The 27,843-nt window shown below is 39.8% G+C and overlaps 1 protein-coding gene across 3 annotated transcripts in view; it reads left to right on the top strand.

The window, feature by feature from the left end:
* The window catches only part of PIEZO2 (piezo type mechanosensitive ion channel component 2), a 435,460-nt gene that overhangs the window by 362,116 nt on the left and 45,501 nt on the right, over positions 1–27,843 (top strand). For 2 of the 3 annotated variants that reach the window (XM_063077175.1, XM_063077173.1), the window contains 9 exons: positions 2,919–3,162; positions 5,685–5,781; positions 6,827–6,986; positions 10,368–10,457; positions 11,960–12,081; positions 13,130–13,201; positions 17,477–17,583; positions 22,373–22,487; positions 27,724–27,783. In XM_063077175.1, the coding sequence (XP_062933245.1) occupies positions 2,919–3,162; positions 5,685–5,781; positions 6,827–6,986; positions 10,368–10,457; positions 11,960–12,081; positions 13,130–13,201; positions 17,477–17,583; positions 22,373–22,487; positions 27,724–27,783 (1,067 nt within the window). Of the gene's footprint in view, positions 1–2,918; positions 3,163–5,684; positions 5,782–6,826; positions 6,987–10,367; positions 10,458–11,959; positions 12,082–13,129; positions 13,202–17,476; positions 17,584–18,813; positions 18,913–22,372; positions 22,488–27,723; positions 27,784–27,843 lie in introns of all 3 variants that reach the window. The other variant, XM_063077172.1, reaches the window with a different exon arrangement.

Here is a 27,843-nt window from a genome sequence, read left to right as displayed (position 1 = left end):
ATATGCAAGCCAGTGCGGTCTGGGCCTCTCCACCCCCAGAAGTAGCTCTCCAGCTTCTGACCTCCTATGGATCCTGATTTACATGGTGTGAATCGTCTTCTGCCTGCCATTGTTTTTTAAAGGACCTATTGTATGCACCTCCACCTCTCCTAAGGTATAGGCACCTTAAGGCAAAGACTACTTCTCACCTATTCTTGTGCTTGTCCGCACCCTCCCGTAAGGGGGGCCTACCACGTGTATAATAACATCAAGTGCAGCCGTTGTTGAGCACTTACACCAGGCTCTGTTCCCCGTGCTTTATATATACTGAGCTATTTTACCCCTGTGACCACCTAGCAGGAGGTTGTAGTACTATCCCCACTGTGTAGATGAGGAAACTGGCAGAGCTGAGACATGGGCAATAGCAGAACAAGGACTTGAACCTGTCAATCGAGCTCCAAGATCTGAGTGCTTCAGCATGAGAAGCTCAGTGTGTACTGAATAGATCAGAAGCAAGTCTGCTCCGGAATGACATGCTACACAGACTTGAAGGTCTCTTTCATGAGCAAAGTGTACTTCTCCTCAATGCAAAAGAAGAGCCAGCTCAGCTCACCCTTCTCACTGTTGCAAAGAGAAGAAATAAGCACTTGCAGGGTACTAATGAGTCCCCAAATGTCACCTCAATGAAAGTTTCATACGACAATGGTCTTGTTTGAAATTTTAAATTTTTTATTATTGTTATTTTTAATTGACAGATAATAATTATGCATATTTATTGGGTACAGTGTGATATTTTGATTCACGTATAATCACTTGTAATCAAATCAGGGTAATTACTGTATTTATCACCTCAGACATTTATCATTTCTTTGTGTTGGGAATATTCAGCACCCTCTCTTCTAGTTATTTGAAACATACTGTAGTCACTCTACAGTGCTGTAAGACACTAGTACTAGTACTTATTCCTTCTTTCTAGCTATAATTTTGTGAACATTAACCAACCTCACCTTCTCCCTGCTTCCCCCAACCCTTCCCAGCCTCTAGAACCTATTATTCTACTCTCTATTTCTATGAGATAAACATATTTTAGCTTCCACATATGCATGAGAACATGTGGTGTTTATCTTTCTGTGCCTGAGTTATCTCACTTCATATAATGTCTTCCAGGCTCATTTCTGTATTGCCACAAATGACAGGATTTCATTCCTTTTTTATGGATGAGTAGTATCCCATTGTGTGTAAATACCACGTTTTCCTTATCCATTACCCTGTTGATGGACACTTGATGTCATATTTTGGCTGTTGTGAATAGGGCTGAAATAAACATGGGAGTACAACAGATGTCTCACTACTGATTTTTAAAATTGATTTTTAAAAAAAAAAATCGAGTTACAACTTTTAGATCTGTTTCTCAGTTAGGTCTGCCAGAATAGTGACCCCCCTCACGGTGTGACCTGTCAAATACCACCTTGGCAGTAAGCTTGGCCATCCTGCCCCTCCTCCTCTGCAGGTGTCACCGCCCAGCAGCCTGAGCTCTCTGGAAAGCACCAGGGCTCTGACGGTTACTCAGGGGCTCCTCTTGGGAGCATGTTTACTGGTGTTTCCCTTGCTATCCCCACAGCTCAGCTTTGTGCATTCCAGACCTGAAGCAGGTTAAGCACCCAGGGGTGGAGGCCATGGCTGCTAGAGCAGAAGTAACAAGTGCAGACAAGGAAGGAAGACGTGTTGACGCCCATGCTGTCCTGATACACACACACATGTGTGCATGTGCGAAAACTGCCCACAGCCCAGTCCCACCACTTCAGTCCACACACGCTTTGGCCGGCCTTGTGGGCTCAACCGAATCACTGACTTTGCCTGTGATGTCCTGGTGACTTGACATTTTATTCCCTCGCCTTTGTTTAGGAAGTCAAGGAAGGGTATAATATATTTATTAAAAAAATTTATGAAAACATTTTAAGTGTTTTAGTCTAAAAAGAGAAAGGTCAAAAGGTCAAAATTCACTTCTCTGGAAAATGTACCATTAAGGCACAACACTTTCCCTAAAAATGCTGGATAGGTCATGTTTTGTTGAGAGATTGCTTATTAACTCCTACAAAATAACAACCCGTTAATCGATGAACTAATCCAGAGTTGGTTCTCCTATGCTTCTTCCCAAACCTGGAATAAGACAAACAACCAAAGCCAAAATCCCAAAACAAAGAAGCTCTAATCAAGCAAATATAGATGGGCCTTGGCCTGTAAGTGTAACTTCTGTTAGACCCAAAGTGATGACACTCCCCACCACCCCAGGATTCTTGCAGCTGTTGTTTATCATGAGACACCTGAGACCTGAACATCTGCCTCACCTTCCATCAGGAAGGTCATAGGGGAGGGATGGCCCCTAAAAGGAGCCCCGACTCAGCCCTGGGTCATCAGAAGGCAGGATCGGAAGAGCCCAAAGCCCCACCGTGACTGTGTCCACCTCGTCAGAATCATGTGCCATCTGTAGGGAGGGATTGTCATCTCTAGTGAAAAGTTCGTGTGTAGTACAGATGTGTTTTCATCTATTTCCAGCTCATCGTTCTTAGCCTTCTCCTTGCTAGCCAGCAGGCATCTGTATCTCAGAATTTCTTTTGCCATACAATTATTCATGCCTCCCATAGAAAGACAAAAAGGGATTTTAAGTACACAAGTGGTAGGCAGAAAATGTTGCTGTCTGTGAGAAATTTGGCCCAAGTAAGATGATGATAAGCATGCACCAGTGTTTTCACAGCTTACGTGTTCATCATTACTGGTTACGTGAGGGTTTCCTGCAGAGCTCAGCGTGGCTTGCAAAGTGCTTTCACACAGTCCAGTGTAGAGTGTGAATTTTTTCCCTAATGAAAGTAGAATCTCCTAATTTTGTTTTTTTTGTTTGTTTTGCTGTTATCTTTTTACCGTTTGGTTTTGTTTTCCAGGTCTTACTTAGATATGTCCAAAGTGATCATCTTCAGCTACCTCTTCTGGTTCGTCCTTACTATCATCTTCATTACCGGAACAACCAGGATCAGCATATTTTGCATGGGTTACTTGGTGGCCTGTTTCTATTTCCTGCTCTTTGGGGGTGATTTGCTATTGAAACCCATCAAGAGCATCCTGCGCTATTGGGACTGGCTGATTGCATACAACGTTTTTGTGATTACAATGAAAAACATACTGTCAGTAAGTGGCTCCCACTATATAACACATTTGTGGTTTCGGTGAAAGAGTAAACAGTCCACTCAGTGGTTATTAAAAGCCCGGTGCCTGTCAAATTGCTCTCTTAAAAGCCCCAAATGAGACGCTGCAAATTCAGAATTCCAATGTCCATTTATTGCTCTTTATTTTGCTGTATTAAGCAGAATCCTTTTTTTCTCATTTCCACCTTTTCAAGGTCACGTGACTAAAGGATACGTTTCAGAGGAATAAATTCTAAAATGTATTTTATTAATTAAAATCCCATCCCTTCTGAGGAACACTTTGTCATCATTCAAAGTATGTGTTATAAGGTGGCTGTTTTATAAGCTGAATCTTTTTTCAAAGTCACATCACGTTGGCCAAAAAGCTACTCTCTTACCTAGAAAGAATTGTAGAAGAGTAAAATAAAATGAGCATAGTTCTTGAGAACACAACATGGAGTGGAGAATGAGGTGGAATAGGCTACTGAGCGTAGGAGTGTTTTATGTGCCTGTAAGATGTGGGCAGATACAGGAGAAAGCTCAGCTTCCTGGTTGCCTCTGACTAGGCATCCAGGTTAGATACAGCCCAGACAAAGCAGCGTTGCGGAAATGCACACCTCCCTCCCCTGCAGAGTGCGGCTGCTCTGCTATTAAATAGCTATGTTCCAGGGCACGATTTTCCCCCTAAATGACAAATGACTTAAACTGCCCCCTAGTAATTCCAGAGCTGTATCAGTCTTTTAGGACGCAAGGACACCATTTAAGATATTTAGTGCTGCAGGAAATTAAACCACCTTTCATGACTGGAAGGAGTTAATACCTGTCTAGCTCGCTGGCCCTGAGTTAAAGCTAAGCCCTGTGCCTGCTCTCACAGGCCACAACTGAAAGCGCATCAGAAGAGCAGTGAGGTCACGACTCCCCACTTCTTCCCTTCCTAGCTGCTTCAGGACGGGGCTCACCGGGCAGCTCCACTGTGAAAGCTATTTGATTTTGGGGGCGGGGGGAGATGTGCATCATTGTATTTAGAGGTCTTTGAAAGCCTAATCTGTGTAGTCATGAATAGGTATTTGAATAATTTACTTTTTCTACAGTCCATTGAAACGTTGATTTTCTAGTTGAGAGTAAAAGTGACTGTTACCAGCCCTTTACCCCACTAACATTAATTCACACTTGGAGTAGTACTCAGAGTTTTTGAAGAGAGTATGAGACAGAAGGACAACGTTGCTCTTATTCTAAAGTCAGTCTGATGGTGAGGGATCCATTGCTGCAGCCCGATCTTGCAACCATTCCCAGAAAATGTGTGGATACAGAGTTCTCTCACTTGCTCATTCATTCGTTCACTCTGTAAGCCTGTATTGTAGATCTGATCTTCCGTTTTACATCTGGAAGAACTTGAAACAAATGGTACTCAGGTTTTACACCCCAGGAACTCACATTGTAAAAGGGAAGATAAATCTACTTATAAATAATCAAAATAAATTTTGTTAATGATAATTATCACAGCATTTTAGGGAAACAAAGCAAAAAACGATGCCTAAAATCTTACCTGCGTAAGTTGAGAAGAAGCTTTCTGGAGCCAATGTCGTTTGAACCCATCAGAGACTTGAAAAATAGATTGCATGGTCTCCAGGGAGACAAAGGGAGAAGGAAATTCCCAGCCGGGACAACAGGAACAAAAGCATGGTGGGACAGGGTTGGAATGTTGGTTTGGGAAGCACGTTCCCAGGGCTGGAACCCTTGCTGAAGAGCTGCTGCTCTGGGAGCAAATCCTGATGATATTCTCCTACTTCATATGTTCCCAGGAAACATGAGGTTACACCAAAAAGTTCATGGACAGATTTGTATTATTTTCCAGTTCATTTTTCCACGAACTTTTTGAAGCAGCCTCGTATAAACATGTAGACCATTATTACCTTTATGTGTGGGCTTGCAATGATTAGTGTTTGTTTAAGCTTCTTCCCACTCAGGATTTGATCTTAACTATAACAAGAAGGTCATTGTCGTGAGACAAGCACATGCCAGTCAACAAAGATTTCTTTACCCAGAGAATTGGCCAAATGAGGCTCAAAACACATACTTTGTTCCTCTTCTGAGAACTATCCCTGAAGCTCATGTCTGGAATGATCTCCTGGGGAAAAGCATAGGTTTAATTGTTTGACCTGTGAGAAAATAACAATCAAAATCAGAGTCCTAGGGTTCAGCGCACATTTGCTGTGACAGAGGTGGGGTTTATTACTACGATAGTCCAGATGTCCTCTTTGAAAAAAGAGGTGCTTCCAAGTGCAGAAAGCATGACACAAAAGACCCTTCCTTCACTCATGGGGTTTAATTTTCCCTTGGAATTTATGTTGCTCCTAAACTATCTGATGGACTTCCACACGTGACTGAATTTTTAGGTACAACTGGCACCTCCTATAATTATCGGCCCCGAGCACTTGTGAATTCTTGCACATGTCTGGATTGCAAGACACCACCCTTTTTTGTGGGTGCAGAGTTTCAGAATTTGCCTCCCTGTTTGTTTTTCAGATAGGAGCGTGTGGATACATTGGAACGCTGGTCCAAAATAGTTGCTGGTTGATCCAAGCTTTCAGCCTGGCCTGCACAGTCAAAGGCTATAAGATGCGTAAGTATGAAAAGCAAATTTGGGAGTGGAAGGGCAGAAAAGAAAGGACGATTGTATTTGTTCTGATTTAAAAATTAGGCCAAAGCATATAAAGAGAAGAAATAAGGGTGGAAGTCAAGTCTGTCTCTAGATGGAGGCTATAGAATGTAGTGCTTTGTGAATCTGTTGTCCGTAACATGAGGAGTCCCTACTCTAGGCATCTTTGATAATCTAGAGATTTCCAAGCCCCAGCAGGTCTGAGGACTGGGTATAGTGCTATAGAAACTCCCCAGACATTTCTCAGTTGTGATTACGAAGATTTCAGAGCCCACTCGAACTTGCGGTCGCTCTGTTCAACTCTGGATCATCAGGCTAACTCTGGCTTCCAGGCCCTTCTCTCCCCAGGAAGCTCCAGGAACTTCAAACTCAGGAAAAAAAATTGGGAGGAGCAGCAGGGTTTCTGGAATTAGACTCCCACCAGGAAAGAGGCAGACATACCTCTTGCCCAGAGCCCAGAGCGACATCACACGTGATGTCCCACAATGCCCACAGCGGGGGCTGTTTGGGCACCATGCTTGGCCCACTGTGGCTTCTAATTCAGGCTATGCTTTGTTGAGGATGGAGCGTCGCTGGGCATTTGTTTTCTACTGAGGATGAGATGTGCTGTTGACGCTCCTTCTTGTAGTGGACCACACTGCACTGTACCCCTGCGTAGAGCTCATTTCCAGAATGGGTGTTATCTTCTGCATCAGAGCATTTCCTCTGGCAGTGGGACATTTCTTCATGGCCCTTGTTGGGGGTCCCCCAGGAAGTCCCCCATCACAGGGCCCTTCTGTGCCCTGCAATGTCCAGAGTTTACAGTGTGGTCAGCCTTAGGAGTCAGTGTTGATATTGGACTTGAAGTGTGTGGCCTTGCTTGTAAAGAAATCAACTCATCAGTCAGTACAGCAGAATGCTGCTCTTGTACCTGTGTGATCTCCCAGCCTGACCAAACCACAGATTTTATAAAATAACAGTGTAAATGGACGTTAATTTTAACTTTTCTTTTTCCTCTTTGTTGCTGCAGCTGACGATGACTCGTCCTGTAAGCTCCCCAGTGGTGAAGCAGGGATTATTTGGGACAGCATATGCTTTGCCTTCCTCCTGCTGCAAAGGAGAGTTTTCATGAGTTATTATTTCCTGCACGTTGTGGCTGATATAAAAGCTTCACAGATCCTGGCATCGAGGTGGGTCAGGCCACGGAATCAAGTGGTTTCTCTTAGGAAACTTGCCTGAAATTGATATTACTCTATGTTTTCTGTCTGAGCTTGCTTGTAGAACCCACAAGAAATTTAAAAATCCTTTCCAGAAAAACCTGTCCAAGGAGAATTTAGCACAAGGCCTTTAAGGTCTAACATAGAATAGTAACAAGGAAGTCCGTGGAGCCAAGGTGCACATTACAAGGAGGTGAGACACTGTGGAGGGTCAAAGATGCGCCGGTAGATCCGCGCCCTCTCAGCACACACGCCCTCATGAGAAGACACTCATTCTGGCCCCAGTCAAGACAGCAACATAGGTCATTTTGGTCCAGACTTTGGTCCATCTTCCCCCTCCCTCTATTTTAAGAAGAAACTCCTGAATATGGAGAAAATGTTGTTATCTGTTACGTGGCAGATCTTGAGTGGAGAAGTGGGGTGTTACTCCAGCCTCACTCTAAATCTCCCTTTTTCCTTCCTTTTCGTCTGTTTCCCCTCCCTCCTGATTTTCTTCTCTGGGCCACTGGCATGATTTGCATTACTACCTTCTTCTCCCTTAGACTCCAGCCTTCTTCCAGACTTTGCCCCTGATCTTGTAGATTTAAGAGGACTGGGAAGAGGACTACGTGTTAAAGGGAATTCCACTGAGGTCGAGTGGGGGTCAGTGACCCACTGCGTGACCCACAGTCTGCTGTGCACATCTCAGGGACGCTGACCTGCCTTGATCCCATGGGATCCTTGGTGGTAATAATTGGATAAATATTAGGTTGCTTCATGTGAAATTACCAGCATCTGTCATTTGACTTGTGATCAATACATCTGTGTTTATGCCACCAGTTTCCCTAAAGCCTGTTCTCTTCCCCAGCCAGGATAACCAAACTGTGCATCTCAAAAGTTCATTTGTAGAAGGGCTATTCCCAGCTTTTGTCACCTAACTTGGAGCCAAATAGAAGGAGGACACAGTAGGGTCCTATATTTAGTCCAAGGAGACTTGCGGTGCCCTCGGCCCTCATTTTGTGGTGAACAATGACTTCATTTCATGTGCAGTATTGGCTCTGGAATTTGCTGTTGCAATTGTTTTCTAATACCCAGGACGTCATTTCCAGAACAGAGTATAATGTTTTATCCCAACCTTAATTACTCGTACGTAGCAGTTGGTATTTTGCTGGTAAATGCATCGTTTTTTCTTTCCACCAAACATTTGGTTCTTAGAGGTTCAGGACATAATAAGAAGCCAGTGTCTTTTATCCAAAGCTGTCACAATTACTAGAAAGCATGTCTTCCATGTTATAGTAAGAGTCATGTCTTGGTTCTGAGTACAGGTCATGCTTGTGAGAGAAAAGCCACGTCTTAATTAACATACATGGGACTCACAGTGGTGTTTCCAGAGAGGACACATTCATTTATTCCTTTGTTTGTTCACTGCCTGCTCTGTGACACGGGTGGCTGCCCCTGCTCGCATGGAGTCACAGGCTGGCAGGAAGCAGCTAGCTGCACAATGTAAGCACTTGCAATACAGCGTGACTTGTGTGGTCTCAGTCTGTGGGCTGCATAACAAAAATGCCATAAACTAGGTGGCCTATAAACAACTTAATTTATTTCTCACAGTTCTGGAAGCTGGAAAGTCCAAGATCAAGGTGCTGGCAGGTTTGGTGTCTGGTGAGGGCTGTTCCTCATGGATTTCTGTCTTCTCACTGTGTCCTTTCATGGTGGAAGGGGCAAGAGACCTCTCTTAGGCACTAATCTATTCATGCGGGTCCTGCCCTCATGACCTAATCAACTCCTAAAGCCCCCACCTCTAAATACCATCACCTTAGGAGTTGGGATTTCAACATATGAATTTGGGGGTGCACAAACATTTAGACCATAGCAAGGGCAATGGCAGGTAACATTTGAGGAGCTGTGAGAGCGTGTCAAGGGCCCATAACCAAGGACGCCTTCCATCCTATGTTGCAGTCTGAGGGTGAGTGAGAGTTAGAGCAGGGGTCAAGGGGAAGCAGCCAGGGAAGTTCTCACTGAGGGGCCATGAGAAGCTCAGAGTGGCTGAAACCCTGCCGTTTGGAGATGAGGACAGTGATGATGAGAAATAAGCTAGAGAGGTGAGGGGAGGCCAGATTATCAGGGGCTATAAGCCATGTTTATGACTTTAGAAGTAATCCCACAGACAACAGGAAGGGCATGAAGTGTTTGAGCAACGTAGCAGTATGACTGTATTTGCATTTCAGAAGGCCCACCCTGCCGGTGGTGTGGACAATTGATTGCGTATAAATGGGACTGTAGGCAGGAGACAGTTAAGTGACTGCTGCGGTGACCTAGGATAGAGATGGCTAGGACCACGATGGGGTAAATTAGAAAGATGTTTAAGAAGTAAAATTGGCACAACTGGAACGTCAATTGGAAGGAAGGCAGCTAGTGACAGAAAGGGAAGTGTAGAGACGAGTGCAGGCCATAGGCAGGAAAGCAGCACCTCTCCCGCTGTCACTGCAAGATGGGGTGTCTGCAGGAGGGACAGTGGCAGGAAACTGAGCAGCTCATTGCCTTACGGTGTGTGTTCTCTCGGGGAAGTAGGAAGCTAGGTCATTTACTGGGAATGAAGTGCCACTAGGCAGAAGTCAAGATTGCAAGGAGTGTAAAACAGCCACTATAGAGAATGAGAATAATTCCAGGGAAGATAGGGCTCAGTGGCCAGCAGGCTCGGTGTCTCCTTCAGCGCTGACGATAGCCCTCCTGTTACAGGGCAGGTGCAGAACCAGGACCCCATGGATTTGAGCTTTGCCAAGCAGATGACAATGGGACAGAGTTGAGACTATTAAGAGAGGTTGACGAGATTTATGGGGACACTTAAATTGGCTTAAGAAGTGAGAAAGAGCAGAAGGGAGCAGGAGGGTAGGAAGAGAACCGGAGAGGCCCGAGACTGAGCGTCCCAGGACGCAGCGGGCACCCCCTTGCATGCGTCCCCTGGCGCTTTTCGGAGCAGAAGGCAGACCTGAGCCCGCTATTCCTCACACCTTCCTCCCGCACCCACAGCTGTGATGTGCTCAGGGGAGGCTTGCTTTGCCAAAGCGTGGCGTTTTGTGGGACAAGTGTGAAGAGCTCGTGCCTTCATCATCGTCCTGGGAAACACGAATCATTTTCTCCTCGCTGATCTGCCAGGGCTGTGAGCAGCCAGCTCCCTCCCAGGTGGAGGGCCCTGTCCACCCACTGGGAAAGGGCTGCAGAAGGGACCTTGGTGACTCCCACTCCAGCCAGGAAACTTTGGTTAGCTGCCAGAAAAGAGATGTCGTGTTCTCTAACCCTTAGTCATCATTTTCAGGGGAGGGTGAACAGCAGCAAAAAGAATCCTGATTCGTTCTGTTTCTAATTTTCCTCTAGAGGTGCTGAACTTTTCCAGGCCACAATTGTAAAAGCAGTAAAGGCAAGAATTGAGGAAGAGAAAAGGTCCATGGATCAGCTGAAGAGACAGTAAGGAAACTTCATGTCACACTCCCTCTCCTTGCATTGTCTGTTCTGATTTGTATGACCACATTCAGCTAACGAGAGCTCTGGGGCAGCCTCAAACCCTTGAAAAATCTGGTTGTGTCAACTTGCACAACTAGGTATTTACTCTTGCGTCAGGGCAAGTGCTTGTGCCTGCTGGGCTGAAAAGGAGAGCAGTTTAACAGGAAGCTCCACTGTAGTGAAAAGGGAGCCACCCTGGATAAGGCCGGCTGTCGGTTCCTAGCTCACTTACTCACTCTAGAACCTTGAGCAGGTCATTTAAGTTCTCTGAATTTCAGTTTCCTGTTTTTAAATTAGGGCTACTTTCCTGGATTTTTGTAAAGATTAAACTGATTGATGAATGAGACAGGGTCTTGCCCAGTGCCAAGCACTTGAAGTAAATATTCATTATATCTGTGGGTTGAGGGAATAAATGTGCCATCAGCTTTGGAAGCATCTTATGAGATAATATGATCCAGACTCTTCTGGAAGAAACTGATGACCTCTGGTTTTAGATGATTTAAAGTTCACAGTAACTGGAGGCAGCATTAAAAGTGTAACCTATATTTCTCTGTATCCAGTTCCTAGATTTTCCCACTGCCCCATTCTGAATGGGTTGGGGCATAGACTGACTCCACCCAGGAGATGTGAGAATTCCATTGAAATGAATTTTCTTAGAGTGAAATTTCCAGCAGTGACTGGAACCTCTGAGGACTTTAGATGTTTGGGGACCAGGTTTAAAAGCTGATGGCCATAGAATTCAAAACCTAGACACTATCCCCAAGAAAATGGAGACATTCTATCAGCCCACCAGGAAAGTTCCCTGGCCTGGCCAGGCAGCTTCATTTCATTCCAATCTCATTTCCCAGCTTCTTTCCCAAAGGAGGAATATTTCCTGGAACAAATTGAATTGTTCCATGGCATGGTTATTTTTACAAAGACATAAGTTATACATAAAAAATATAATGCAAATGCAATATTGTATAACTGTTGTTACTGTTGTTTCTACCTAGCTAAATCAGGTCAAGAACCCACATTAAGAATGTGTTCCTACTTTCCCATAAGTGAGGCCTGTTACTATAGTTCACTTTGCTGAATTTTTTCATGTGTTTAAGAATGCAAAACTTGTAAGAATAATGGATTTGTATTTCATAATATGCTATATTCATACTGGCTATGGTACAAGATATGAATGGACATCAAGTATTGCAGACAAAACCTTAGACATGATTATTACCGATCACATTGTTATGACTACCGTCTATGCAGTGCAAAATAATATGGGTGTAGATAAATATATTTTTTAAAAATCGAGGACATACTTGTTGCTAATAAGCAACCACTTTAGCATTCTCCAGCATTCCAAAGTAAATTGACAAATTTGTCCATGATTCTAGCCATATACGTAACAATGTAAGTTCAAAGTATTGACTGTGTGGTGACTGTGAATGTGTTGTTGCCATTACTAATGCTGTTTGATTTTATAGGATGGATCGCATCAAGGCTAGGCAACAGAAATACAAAAAGGGTAAGGAGAGGATGCTGAGCTTGACCCAGGAGTCAGGGGAAGGCCAGGACATCCAAAAACCCTTTGAAGAGGATGATGAAAGTACGTCATGACATTTTCCCCTTACTCAGATACCTTGACGTTGAATAATAGCATGATATTGGGTAGGGCTGTAAATGTTACTTTTTATTCTTCTAGTATTATCAATATGTTTTTTAACTCAGCAAGTTTTACTTTCCCATTGTGAATAGGATAAGTTTATTTGTTTCATAAAGCACACATTTAAAGAATCAGTGACTTTATGAATATCTACTCTTCAGCAAGATGATTTTAACAAACACAGAGCCTAGCTTCTGTTTCACAGACATCTGTTTTGAAGAAAATTGGCATGATTTTGCTTAATTTATTTCTTTAGGGAATATGTTTCAGATACGCAGTCTACTGTTGTCTTTGACTTCTATAAATTTTATATGAAAATGAAGTATGGACGCATATTTTATGTGGCACCTGATCATTAGTACTTAAAATATCATTCAGTTATTTCCCACTGCAGTGAAACTTAACATAAAGAATACATTTATTATATCCAGTTGAAGTTTAAAAGTCTTTTTGTAGAGGTTTGCATGCTTTTCTATTTGAAGGGAATGGAGAAACAGTGCATGATATTCTTCCAGTACGTAGTATCTACTCATCGCCACTTGATTTATATCTCCCAGCCAGGCATTAAAAATAATCACCATAAAAATTTCAGATTATTGTAATTTATGTATTTTAACAAATTATTTACTGCTAAATTGTTCTATAAAATTTGGGCAGTGCTTCTTTTTTGTTAATTCAATGGAAGATTCAATGTGAGATGCACTTTTGTCAGATAATCCCTTCTCCCTTCTTTGTCATGTTTCTTTGTATGCCCTCAGTTACTAAGAAGAAAGTGAAATGTAGCGTGTTATTAAAAGAACAATTACTATGTATCTTGTGAGATTCACTGTCAATCCAAGTATACTTTTCAGATTCACTGTAGTTCCTTTTCCTGACCTCTTATGTACTTTTGCAATTTATCTAGATTTGAAAATTGAGTTATTAAAGCGTGGTTTTCAAAATCTGTTTTCTCACTTTATAAGAATTAATATTTGGACATATTTTATTTTAGGAGAAGCAGACAAACAGAAAGCCAAGGGCAAAAAAAAGCAGTGGTGGCGGCCTTGGGTTGATCATGCTTCCAGTAGGTTTTCTCGATCCTCTTACAATCTCATTGACTCTAACCCTTATATCCTTGACCAGAATTCAGGCGTTGCCATGACCTGTGTGTTCCATGCATGGTTTGATCCTTGTGACTTGATAGGGGGTCAGAGTGTAGGAAAATGGCCCTGTCGACGGGCCCCTTAGCCCCGTGGACTGATTCTTCCCGAGGAGTCCGCTGCTTCCCGTGCTGGCTGAAGAAAGCCAGACACGTGGCTTACAACCTCTTGAGCTCAATTTGTGGGCTCCGAAAGGGAGGAAGAACTGGCTATCATATTATCCAACTCTGAGGTGAAGAGCTCTGCTGGTATTTGTTTTACAGCTAAAAAAAAACCCTTATTCAAATGAGTTTGGGCTCCCTTTTGGACTCTGATTTAAGGATGTTCAGTATGTTCAAAGTGTTTGTGACCCTGTTTGTAAGGCACTAGGCGTGGATACCAATGAGCCTCCTCTCCTCTCATTCCCAGAGCTTTGATTTTATTTGAATTTAAGGGTTTTTTTTTTTTTAAAGCAATGTATTAAATGCAAAGATGAGGGAGAACTTAAAATGCATTTACTTTCTCGCTTTGCCTCCTCCCCAATTTCAAGAAAGCTACAAAACTGCATTCCAACTTCCAACACCCAGCGTGTGGCCTGAGAACCACCCGGGGCTCAGCAATGACCAATTAACAGCAAAACCCAGAAAACTTTTTGAAAAGCAGAGCTTGATAGCCACATAGAATGTAGCGTATTTCCCGCCCAATCATAAAAATAAATGAGGAATTATGGAACTCAGCAACTATATTTGTTCTGCTTAGTAAAGGAAATGTTACTGTTGGCCAGTGGTGGAATGACCCATTTTAATCTTGTCCCCCTTAAGTTTGTTAGACTATTGAATAATCATTGTTTTGCAAATTATTTGTAATGTCTTCAGTCTTTCACATTTTTCCCATGTCCTCACAACTGTAGCTAGTCTGATTGGACAAGGAGTATCACAAAGGTACATGGCATCGTGCAGTGGTGGGAGGGACTTTGCACGTGCCGTAGGATAGTCAGGATCACTGGAAAATCAAGTAAATCAGAAGTTTTTCCCATACCTAATTCTTAATGTGACATAGAGCTGGTATTGGCCTCTCTCACCCAAGAAATAATTTTCTAAAATCAGCAAGCTAATTTAATCAAGCAGTACTTGAAATTTGCTCCGTATATATGGTTTTAATTAAAATTTATCCCAAACATTGAATTTCAGCATTATAGCAAAACAAAACAAAACACATGAGTTATAAAGAGTTTTATTTAATTTTCTGCCCACGTCAAAAGACAAAGATGCAAGTTGAAATCCAGTACGACTCTTTTATGTATTATTCATTGGAATATTAGTCATGCTAACAATCTAATAATGCACTGGATGCCTATGTCTATCAAGTCACAAGTAAACCGTGCCTATCTTTCTGTTTGTAAAGGGCCTTTGCTAGTTTAGAGAGACCTATCCCCTTCAAAATTGTCATGTTGAATGTTTTGTCACTTTAGCTGGGTAAAGTCTCTTTGTAATCATTATGGTTGTCTTTCCTTTTCTCATCTAAACATTGCATTTTCGAAGGAATTGGATATGGTCTTTGATAAAAACCTTACAAGTTGGTAATAATTTAAAGAACTTCCTGTGAAGGTTATTGACTTTAGATTTTCTGATTCATTTCACCCTCATTATATAAAGTTTTTGAAGATTGGTATTTAAACTAAATGTGCCTTGTTACAATACCTTATGGTGCAATAATGCAGGAATGTGTGTAATTTATAGTTTGGAATCATATTCTGACTGCGATGTTAAATTGTTTTCTTCAAAACATATTTCATTTTACAAAATTGTGTAGAACAGAAGGGGAAAAACGTGGTTTACTTTTGGTCTCTGATGAGTTCCAGAACTTATCTTTAAGTCTGGAAGAACTTTATTAAAAGCCCTTATTCTGATCTCTGGAGTTACTGGGCTTTCAAGTAGATATTTCTTAGAGATGCTGAGTATAAGAATAAATGTAGTTGGAATACCCACATGTAAATCTATTGACAATATAATAATGTTGGTATGTTATTGATATTAGTGGTAAGCAGTGAAGATCTTAGCATGGTCTGTAGGTGACAAATCTCTTCCTTCCATACTTATGTACACACATAGGATTGCATTATTGCTATTCAATGATACCTTCCGTTCCAGTGGTTGTATGTCTCCTTATCAATTCAGAACAGCCTAAATCAATACCAGTCCTCACATCATTGATAAATATCTGACATAAAGGGCCAAGTTTCTGAGAATACAAGTAGTAGGATTTAAAAAGTTAATTTCACACTTGGTAATGCAGCCATCGCATCAACATCTATGATATGTTTGTGAACATGGGCTGGAGGCAGAATCTCCATCTGAACTAACAAACACGTGTAAAAGAGTTTTTCTACTTACTATTTACTATTAGCAGATGGTACTAAAGAAAGGTATTGTATGTTATTTACCTGGTTTTGTTTTAATAGCATTTTATAAAGGAATAAGAGATTTTTTTTTTTTTTTACATTTTCTTCTTTTTTTTAAATGTGTTAATTCCACTCGCTCACATACAAATTGGTGAAGTTTGATCGGTGATCAAATCAATGTTATATCTGCTTGAGATGAAAACCGTTTGGCTCATCTGTATGAGTAAAAGTTATAGAAGGTATGATTGAATACAATTTAAGCTATTGTTGATTTTAGAGCCTATAATGAGGGTAAAATGCTCAATCTTATAATACTCTGTTTTTCCCAAATGACCATGTGATGCAGGATCCACGTGTCTTTGCTGCAACTCTCAGCTTACATGAGGCATTACTTTAATGGTCCACCTCACTGTCAAATGTAATGCTGTAACTTTGGTTTGTTTGTGCTTATTCTTACCTTATGTTATACTGCATTCATGTCCTCAAGCCCGGACCCAGTACTCTGGGCCTGGTTGTTTCTTCAAAATAAAAATAACAAATTACAGTGCTTCTGTTCAAGGATATAAGGCCAGTTCATTCACTCTGCATCTTCCCGTATGGAGTCTTCAGATTCTTCTGAAAGCCTGGGCCAAATTACTTAACTTTTGACCATGTGGAGTGATGTTTAAGCAATTAACTTTAAACAAGCCAAGGTTTTCCATTACCTTAAAATGTCTAAGTACAAAAGATAACTTAAGACATCATGTTATGTCATCCAGAAGATGCCTCAGCGTCTGAAAACCTGAACATAATTTGAAAAAAATGACTATGTTTTCCTGCAATGATGGTACAGTTCTTGTAGCAAATGTATATGCTGGGTCTCTTTTCTCTGATAAAATAATTATCAAACTGATAAAGATTGAATTTCTTACAATTTTTTTTTTTTTAATTTCTTGAATTTCTTTAAATGTTTTCAGTTTTCTCTGCTCCCAACTCTTGCCACAGGCAATGTGGTACTGCTGGGACAGTATCATACAAAGCTGAGACAGTCCACTGATCAGAAGCCAACAGTGCTAAGCCACACAGACCATGCCTGCCTTTCCTCCGTCTGTCCCATGGCTACATGTAGGCACATCCAGAGCAGTGGTGGCGGTGTTTTTGCTGCTGTGTTATGTTCTGTTTTGTTTCTAGTGTTACGTGCCCATTTCCACCTCATGGCAACGTGTGGTTCGTTTTTTTTTGTGGTTGTTTTCTTTTTTAACTCTTTCAAATGTCCGGCCATATCTGTTATGTCCCTTGTGTTGCATGTGGAGAAGCCAGGCCTGCACAGTACAAAGTGAAGTGGAAGGTTAGTGACAGTGATCTTGGCCCTGAATCATCCCGATTGGCTTATCTCTAACTGTTTGGCCCATTCAGACATGGCATCCTCCACTTCATGTTGGCCTCGTCTAAAGGATCAAAACTGCTGAATTTTGAAAAAACAGTTTTCAGTTATCTTGGCCATCTTGTTAACAAAACTGGCCATCGTAGAGTTGACGTGATTCATCTATGTAATGTTTACAACGAAGGAGGGAGAAAATACCAGATCAACACTGTCGTGGCCCATTTTCTTATTTGGCATAGACAAGACCTCATACTCTGTGGACCTGATCGTGCCAACACCATATAACATTAGCCCAAAATGAGTTCTGTTCTTCTCTTGTTTTTTCCTCCTTGCCAACATCTCTTGCTGTGGTCCTCTTACGGGCAATTTGTGTATCTTTAGGGGGCATTTTATTAATAAGCTCCCAATTATCTCCTATCTCTTTCAAAACATATGCAAATGTTTTGTTTTGCTTAGTGGTCAGGAGTGGAGATTATTATTTGTTTGAAACGGATAGTGAAGAGGAGGAAGAAGAAGATTTTAAAAAGGAAGATGAAGAACTTCCACGGAGGTCAGCATTCCAGGTAATTACGGGGTTGGGGAAAGTCGTGTCCTTTGCTAGCTGCAAGAGTTTTTCTTATTGGCAGACCTCGATTGCAGGCCTAGACTTCTGCCATATCCATATGTCATAGCTCCCAGAAGCTTCTGATTTACATCTGAAATTGTTTATATCTAATTAAACTGCTATGCTGCTGGCTCTCAGCAATGCTGTAATTGCTGCCATGTAAGAACAGTGTTCAGGTCAGGTCTTCATGCACTTGCGTCAAAACATTTTCTGATGTTGTAAACAAAAAAGTAAAGCTTCGCTGGGTGAACTTTAGTTTTCTGTTGCAAGTAAAACATCCCCGGCATTGCTTTGAATTGCTCTAATGGACTTCTATTTCAATATGTAAAATAGTTGATCACGAAAGTAAAATACGTACTTTGTTTGAAAACAAATGATTATTTAAATGTTGCTTCAATTTTTGAAAATCTGTTTCATTTTTTATTGCTAAAGAATTGAGAATGTATTGAATCATAAGAAAAATATCTGGCACAGTTCTGATTTTTCCAGCTTAACTACCTTTCTGTTTCAGAACCTGCTATCTCATTCTCATCCACAGCTCATCAGCCTAATGTTGTGTATCCAGAGAATGTATCATCAATGCTTGTTAAAGATGAGGCTTTGTCATCTTTAGATTAGAGTTACACACGGGATGAAAACGTGGTATATTTTTCTTTTACCGGTGAACCACATACTGGGGCTATTTCCCACTTGTTATACTATAAGACACATAGACTGACAGCCATCAGCCATTGTCAGTTTGCTGGCCAGGCCTTCACAAGCTGGCAGGTTCCATCCACACCTGTCTTTCCAACGAAACTGAAGAGCCATGTTCTTCATGGAGACACCTTGCTCCCTGTGTATGTTTCTTGATGACTGTTTGTGTGCATGTGTGCAGCTGGCTTGTCGAACACTAGTGACTTAACTGGTTTATTTTCATTCTAATGAGTTTTTTCTAACCACCACTCATCATGCAGCAAAGGAGAGAACGTGACCCTCTTCACCATGGTTGATGGATTACGTGCAAGGATTGATTATTTTTTTTTATTCCTCACTTACAAGCAGAGCCATTTCATTCTAGCTTCAGTGACTGGCACATTTTAACCTAGTTGATGTAACTGTAGAGACAAACTCATACTGACGTCATATGTTAAATTACTAGTTTTTGGCTTTTTTCTACTAATTACTCTTGCTTTGTCCTTCTTTGTAGAGAGCTATTGGGAAGTTTGCGTCAGCCATTTTAGCCTTGCCAAAGTCTGTCATTAAACTTCCCAAAACTATTCTTCAGTATTTAATCAGAGCTGCAAAGGTATTTGATGTTTTACTGATGTGTAGTGTGTGACTCTCTGCTCCGTAGAACTTTAGACAAACATATCCCTTTATCTGCATTTTCTCTGTTCTATAGATCGTACAGTGAGGCAACGATAGGAATGTAAAATATTGGGACAAGTTTTCCAAAAAAGAGTTCTCAGAAGCCAAATTTCTTATTATTTGATTCTTGCTTTTGAGCTGGCACCAGAGACTATCGAAAAATAGAAAGAGAAAATGCAGATACACATATACTTTCTGTCTTTCTCATGGTTTTGCCTAAGTCACATCTCATTTTAAAAGGGTCACATCTGATTGCATGTATCAGTTATGATGAGTCAAAAAGTATGATGATTTTTCTCAGAAAGCTGGTAAAATTCTGGATAAGCTAATAAAAGATTTCTTTGGGGGCTTCCTTTAGTCTCCGTCTTCCTAAATTGAGTCTCCTCTTCCAGTTTCTGAATTCAGCACGGCTCCTCTCTAGGCTGTTCAGCTGCACACAGTCTGCAGAGCCCTCACTCCCCCGAGATTCATGAGTGTGCTTTTAAACAAACTGTTAAAAGAATTATTTGCTGATTAACCTAATGCGTAATAGGAGTGGCTCAGCTACCTACACTGTAGTCATTTCATTACTGAAAATCATAAATAACAAATTACTATTCTTGTACTTTATAGAATGCTCTTTCTCTTGAACTCAGTCACTAAAACTCTTTGGTCTTATGCTCCTCAAGTGTTGAGCAAATGGTTTGGATAGTGACAGTGACCACTGCTTCTCACTGTTACCTGGAGATCTTGTTTAAGTGCAGGTTCTGAATCAGCACGTCCTGAGGAACCTGAAATTCCACATTTCTCAAAAGCTCTAGGTGAAGCACATGTGCTGGTTCACCTGGTGTGGCAGATCCAGACCTCCTGGTTCTTTCATTTTTAAAATGCCAGGATCCTAATTTTTAGTTTAATATTCACCATTGCTGCTTCCCTAGGAATCTTTTTCTTTTCTCTTGTGTGACTACCATATAAGTCTCTCAATTCCTTATACAGAATTTATTTAACTGAAAGATTACAATGTAACTATCTCCCATCTTACTTTAAAAAAAAACTCTTCTTGCAGACAACATGAAGGTGCTGAATCACACCTGAATTAAAGACAGATTATGAAACTTCCCACCAATTTCAGTTTACAAATCTCACTTCAGTAAAGCTCTCCCTGTTTTAAAGAATAAACACATTTTTGCAAAATAAGGTTTTAGTAAAATGAATCCCATTTTCCCCTAAAATTTAAGATAGAGTCATTTGAGATAAAATTTAAGATAAAGTCAGGAACACATGCTAGTGACAGTGGCCATTTGAAGAACCCAAAGGTCTTTTATGTACATTTCCATGTATTTTTCTACATATGGTTAGTGGTGTTTGTATCGGATTCCTGAGAAAGACCCACCGAGTTGAATAACGGTGACAGCCACAAAGTAAGAATTGGAAGTTCAGTAAGAACCTTCCATTTCTTGACTTCATAAGGATTGGAACTTTTCCTCCTCCTCCTTTGGTATCATTTTTCTGAAATAGTCAGACTGAGGCAAAACCGACCCTCCCTCCATCAAACGTTCCTGGAACGGCAGAATGTTTGTACATCAAACCATCAACATGAATATAATTTATCTATAGATAAGGACTTGTCGTGTGGCTCTCTCCCCCTCTCACCTTTCCCCCTTACTTGCATTAAATTTTCAATTTCTCGATTTTAAATACTCATCTCAGTGAGACAGCGCTCATAGAATTCCTCAGTTAGGGATCAACTGTAGAAGCAGGATTTCCCTTTTAATCATCAAAATGTTAATGGCACCCGCCCTTTCTCCAAGACTCCTTCACTCCTACCTGCACGCCTTCCCCTTTCCCCTTCCTCCCTCCCAGCTCTTTCTTCTTTCTTCAGAGCAAAAGAGTTCCTCCAACGTGGACGCCTGTTCTATTCACAAATCCTGGCTTTCTTTTATTTTCTGTTTTTGGGATTCTCACATTATCTAAAAGCAACATTTTAATAACACTTTTTTTAAAAAGAAAATGTCACCAAATGTTGCTCTTAAACCTGAAAACTTATTGTGCTTAGTAGTTCAGATTCTTTAAAAATAACCAATATTATGCTGAAGCAAATTTGCTTGTGAATGTACTAAATCTCAGAGATATGATAGGATTCCCATTTAACATGCTCAATAAACATCGACCATAAATTCCTTCATTCAGCCCATCTCCTTCAAATTCCAATTCATCTCCTCACTTATTAAAATGTCTTTTGGCATAAAACAGGATAATTTTTTTTTGCCTCCTGGATTTGTTATTCAGAAATAATACAGATGTTGCATATTTGTTAATTGCCCTAAAATTCAGATTTCTACCAGTGAGAAAAAAAGAAATGTTTTTCCTCAGTCACTTATGACCCTTACATTTCCACATATGGAAAAGTTTAATCCCTCTTTATTTTCTACTGACATTAGAGTGCCAATGGTTTGCTCATGCTGTGTTTTTCGAAGATTTCAGAGATCTGAAAATAATATAGACTAAAATGAAAATATCTGGGTTTACAAGAGCCCCCTGCAAAACATTTATTTAACTTTGTCATCACAATGGAAAACCCAGCTTCCCTGAGACAGGCGTGTGTGCGCTGCATGAGAAGCATGCTCGCTTGGCTTTGTGACTCTCCGTGGCTGACTTTGTGTGTCGAGGTTTTCTTTGTGTTCCTTCTGCATGACTGGGGATACTCCTGGGGGGTGGCCCGTTCACAATCACTCATTCCTGGTTATCGGTTATAGTGTATACTAATGCAACTATTTTCAGCTCTTGAATGAAAATGACAAAGGGCCACAAAAAGCACCACCGTTCTCCTTCCGTACTATTCTGGAATAACTCCTTAACCTTACTGTCACATGATTTTTCCTTTCAAAAGACTCATCAATCTATGAAGGTCCTCAAGTTGCTGGTAATAGCTGTTATTCAAAAGGGAGAGTATCGAATGTGCAAAAGTATTTTCCCAAACTAAATGATACTGTTCAAGGTGTTGTTTTATCATCTGTGATGGGAGAAACTACTTTAATAATACTTAGCGAGGCTTCCAGCTTAGTCCTATTGTGTGTACTGCAAAAGAGTCAGTCACTAAGCATCAAAGTAACAAGAGGGTGGTGGCATTTGGGGATTTGGGAGAAACAGTGGTTTGTACGTACTAAGTTTATCTCATGATTGTCTGTAATACCAAAGGAGATATATACTTACAACATCTGTTTTCATATTTTATCTCATGGCAATGGAGGTAGGCAAAGATCAGCTCAGTATACTGAGGTGGGAGAGGGATATTTAGTTTGTGTTGGGCGGAAAAAAAAAAAAAAATTCCAAAAGTCAGGAAGCATGGAATTAGGTACCTTTTCTTTTCATTTCAAATTCTTAAAAGGTCAGAAAATAATTCAACTTTCTTCCTTCAGTTTGTTTATCAAGCCTGGATTACTGATCCAAAAACAGCACTCCGGCAGAGACGCAAAGAGAAAAAAAGGTCTGCAAGAGAAGATCAGAAACGAAAGCGAAGAGGAGCAGGGCAGGGTGAGTGTGGGTCACGTGGGGTTACAGCAGTGTGCCTCCCTGCTCTGGGGGCCTGAGAATAAGGAGGGATCGCTGCAAGGGACGGAAGCTTCAGAGGGATGGAGTTTTATTTTAACTATTTATTTATTTATTGCTGGCCAGTACAGGAATTGAACCCCAGACCACTGTGTTATCAGCACCATGCTCTAATTGGATGAAATTTTAGCTTCGAAAGAAGATTTATTTGTCCCTAATTGCTCATTTCTGACACTTGGAATAAATTAAAGTATGAATTTAAGTTAAGATATATATTAAGTGAAGTAGAAAGAGAAGAGAGGAGCACAATAAACCCAAAGAAAGTAGGACAAAGAACTAAATTTTTAGGTGGCTATTAAGTAATAAAAAAGAAATATAAGACAAGACTTACACATTTGATTTTTAAGTTCAAAGTTGACCTTGGAAAATGCCAACAAGCAAGATGAAGCTTTGGCAATTTGATCAAGGAAAATGGGAAAGCACGCTTCCACGATACTCAACAGCAAGAACCAAAACGTGGAGCACAGCTAATACCACATTCAACATTATACCACTACACTTGACAGCCTGATATAAATATAAACACATTTCTACGGGGAAAAACTACTCCAAACTACAACAGAAACACCAAAAACAAAGTTGAAATGCAAGTGGTGTACCCAGGAGTGGTTTGGTCATTATGTACATCAGACTGAAGATTAGTGTTATGGATATGTTAAGAACTCCTAAAAATCAATTAAAGCAAAATTCAACCCAATGAATGAAAAGACATGAAAAACCATTCACAAACCAGAAAACAAAAATGGCCAAAACATTCTCAGCCTCACTAGTAATACAAGAAACACAAACTAAGATTTTGGCATACTGTTTTTTTTTTTTTTTTTACCTATTAGATTAGCAAAAACTTAATTATTTGACAATATCATTGTGTGGAAGCTGGTGGGAACACCATATTGTGAAGTAGTGTGTCCACATTGAAGAGCCATGTGTCAACATCTATTATAATTTCAGAGGTACATACCACACTAGAGACCAATCCCACTTTCAGGCATGTGGCTTAGCCTGAAGCACAAATACGCAAAAATATTCATCAAGCATTATTTATTAATAATAAAAATTTGGAAACATCCTAAATGTCCATATAAAGAAGAGTCAGATAAATCATGTTACCAATACATTATGGAATTCCATTCAGTAGTTTAAAAAAGGAGGTGGATAGCTTTGAACTGGCATGGAGAACAATTCCTAACATATTAGTAAGTAAAAAACACCTTGCAAAATGGTATGCCATTATAAAATCATTCATAAAACAAAGGAAAACAAAGTACCTCGATACAACATTTTGCATTTTTAATGGGTACATATAATGGTATATAAAGGCAAGAGAAAGGCCAGGAAGAATACTTAGCATATTAATAACAGTGATTACTTCTTGGGATAGTGGACAATAAGTGGTATGATTAAAGCAAACTTTAGGTTTATCTGTTATGTATATTTTTTTTTACAAAGAAAAATGGATTCACAGAATCTTTGTGAAATTTAAAAGATATTCAAAAGATGCAAGGAAAACAATATCTAATGGAGCTCAAACTGAAAACCTCCCTTTTTTTTTTTTTTTTTTTGAACTTTTTTCCCTGATATCTCCTGGTAACTTTAATTATATTTTACTTTATTGGTTTAAAAAGACAAAACTAGTATACAACCAATGGAACAGGTCAAGCAGTAAAGAGATGCACAAGCTGCCCCAACCCAGTCCCCTCGAAAACTGTCCTTTAAGGTAACTAATGTCATGAGGGTTTTTTCACTCCTCTTTTCACATGCATACATACGTGTGTGCAGGCACAATTTCCTTTATTTCTTTGTTTTTTAAAAATAAGTTTGTGCTCTACAAATTTCTCTTGTATTTTCTTTAACAGTATAGCATGAACATTTCTCCAATTATGTATTTAAAACTATATCCTTCTTTAATAACTGCAAAATATTCTGTTGTACACATATGCATAATTTGTTCAACTATTTCATCCTTAATAAACATAAAGGTTGCTTCCAGATTTTTGCCGCAATGAACACTGCTGCTATAGACATCCTTCCACAAAAATTCATATATAGTTCTGTGCGTGCATGCGTGTGTGTGTATGTGTATTTAAATGTATAGTAAATGTTAGGAAGAACATGCACTTTCCACAGAATAGATTCTCAAAAGTGGGATGAAGGGTTTAAAGTATGTGCCTCTCTTCATGTTGACAGATATTTTTCCAAAAGGCTTTAATAATGCACACCCCTGCATATAAGGTGCACGAGTGTCCGTTTTCCTGTAGCATCAAGCCACAGGATGTAACTGCTCTGTCTTGTCTTTCTGAGGGATGACAAATTGCTTTTATTTTCATTTGAATTTAGTTGAATTCTTAACTAATGAGCTTGAGCATTTATTTTATATTTTCTTGATAATTTGTACTTCCAAGTCTAATATTTAAACATTTTTATCATTTTTCTATACCATTCTATTGGGATGTTTATTCTTTTCTTATTAAATGAAGCTATGTATATGTTAGGTATGTTTTCCTTTTTTCATGTGTTGCGAATATTTTTTCCCATCCAATGCTTGTAATTTTAAGTTTGTTTATGGTATATGTTATCTAAACAATTGTTAGTTTTTTGATGTCAGATGGCTCTAAATTTCTCTTTGAAGTTTCTAGGTTTCCATCTCACGTAAGAAAGTCTTTCCCCTCAAATACGAGGATACTTCAAAAAATAGAATTAAAAAATAATACAAATCTTTCCACGAACTGTTTGAAGTACGCTTCTATTATGCAAATGTTTTCCCATATTTAAAAAATTCTACTAATAAAATTCTACTGATTTTATTTACATTTTGAATTTTATATTCTATGAAGTGGAGATCTAATTTGTTTACTTTGGGATGGATAGACCATCATTTTCTCCCTATTTATTAAATTATTCTTCCTTTTTCTATTGGATTTAAATGCTACTTTTGTCATCGTAAGCTCCAATTTATCCCTAGGTATGTTTCTGGACTCTATTCTGAGCCAACGCCAAATACTTCTGAGGCCAGTAGTGGTAGAGTTAGTGAAGCTAACTCCCTTTCCTACCCTTTTTTTATTTCAAAATTGTTTTACTTTTCTCAGACATTTGTTCTTCCAAATTTTTTTTGACCGGTGCTGAGAATTTGCCCTTTAGCCTTCTTGAAAATAGCTCATTACTGTATGTCATGAAGATTATTTCATGTGCAGAGATGCACCACCGTTTGCCGACAAATCAAAGACAGCAATAATTTAAAGGTATTGGGACTGAAATAAGTTTGTATTCCTTTTTTTAATAAATATTTCTTCAACATCTTAGTACAAGGCATCATCTCTTCTAGGTTTCTTCCAGACAGATGAAAGACCTAGGTCCTGTCTTTCTAAAGTGCCAGGCACCGTTGTAAGTGCCTTGTGTATCGTAACTCATTTGACGTTTACAACAGCCCAGGGGTGTTATACTGTCCCTGCTGTAAAAATGAGGAAATGAAGTCCCAGAGAATGAAGCAACTCTGCTGAAGCCCCACAGCCATTCAGTGAGTAGTGGGTCTGGAAGTCATACCAGACGTCTTGGCGCTGAAGCCTTCTGTTTTAACCAACAGGGAAGACAAACATTTTTTTTTTAAATTCTAATGACATAGAAACTGCAAAGTTCCATTTAAAAAAACAAGTGCAGGCTGAGAATCCCTTATCTGAAATGCTTGGTATCAAAAGTGTTTCAGATTTCAGATTTTTTTTTTTTTTTTTTTGGAATATACAGAGGCATCACTACCTCAGCCACCCACGTGGACAGTCTGTGGTTGTCCGGCATCACCATCATTCCTGACACTGAATTTATATGCCACCTATAAGCAAGCATTTCTTATACTTACTCCCACATAAGCACTTAACAGTAAAAAATATGACATACCAGTAATACAGTGAAAGAGTCATGTGTCCAGGGCAACAGAGTAGCATAATACATCACCAGATCACCTGTGAACGCCGAATAAACTGCACATTGTGTGTCTGTATTTTGACTGAAACTTGTCCCGTGAGGTCAGGTGTGGAATTTTTCACCTGAGGCCTTTATGTTGGCACTCAAAAAGTTTCATATTTGGGGGCATTTTGGATTTTGGGTTTTCAGGTTAGTAATGTTCAACCTGTATAGATAAGATAGTGTGGGACCAGAGGGAGAAAGGATTTCTTGTCACCAAGAGTGTCAGGAACTGCTTTGTGAAAAAGATAGTGTCTGAATAGAGCCTGACATTTGGGCAGAAGAGAGCAAGGCCATGTATTAAAAATAAAGAGCAGGTCAGCTCAGCTGAGAAAGTCAAGATGTGAAGCAGGGTAGTAGAAAATAAGCTTGAGAAGATTAACTGGAATCAGATCATGATGGTCTAGATAGGGTTACCAGATAAAATACAAGAAGCTCAGTTAAATTCGAATTTTTTAGATAAATAACAAATGTTTAGCTTAAGTGTAATTTGGACATATTTCACAGAGCATACTTATATTTTAAAAAATAGTCCTTGTTTATCTTAAGTTTGTATTTAACTGAGTGTTTTGTATTTTTATTCATTAGATCTGAAAATCTTAGCCTTAACTGAGAAACATAATGATAGCCTATGATGTCATTTTAAGATATGACAAACTAAAATTTGTAACATCATCCCAAAGTATTCAAAATTAAAATTTTATGGTATGTATCAGGAATCAGCAAACTTTTTCTGTAAAGAACCGGATAGAAAATATTTTAAGCTCTGCACTCCATGAAGTCTCTGTTGCCATTGTATCAATTTTGTCATTGCAGGGTGAAAGCAGCCGTAGACCACACACAGACAAGTGGACATGGCTCTGTTCCGTTAAAATATAACCTTCATATAATTTTCACATGCACAAAATATTATTACTCTTACATTTTTTCAACTATTAAAATATCAAAACCATTCTGAATTCACAGGCTGTCTAAAAACAGCCAGCCAGCCAGATTTGGCCAGTAAATAGTAGTGTATTCACTCTAAGTATTCTTCAGTGGAGTACAGAATCTAAAAGCTATGATTTCTTACTTTTCCCTAGGAACTCAAAATGGGAAGAATGTCCTAGATTTAATTATAAAGTCCCTTTTAATTAAGAAGATTAGTATTGGCATTTAATTTACTCCAAAAGGAATTTAACGCGTCTTTATTGAACTTACTTGGCAGGTCCCGTGGAATGGGAAGACCGAGAGGATGAACCAATCAAAAAGAAATCTGATGGACCAGGTAACAAAACAAAGACTAATACGAGCTGTGAGAAGTTTGAAAATGACTCTTTTCCAGATG

The sequence above is a fragment of the Cynocephalus volans genome, chromosome 13 (genome assembly GCF_027409185.1).
Source record: "Cynocephalus volans isolate mCynVol1 chromosome 13, mCynVol1.pri, whole genome shotgun sequence".
Lineage (NCBI taxonomy): Eukaryota > Metazoa > Chordata > Mammalia > Dermoptera > Cynocephalidae > Cynocephalus > Cynocephalus volans.
This window is presented reverse-complemented; position numbering and strand designations above follow the sequence as displayed.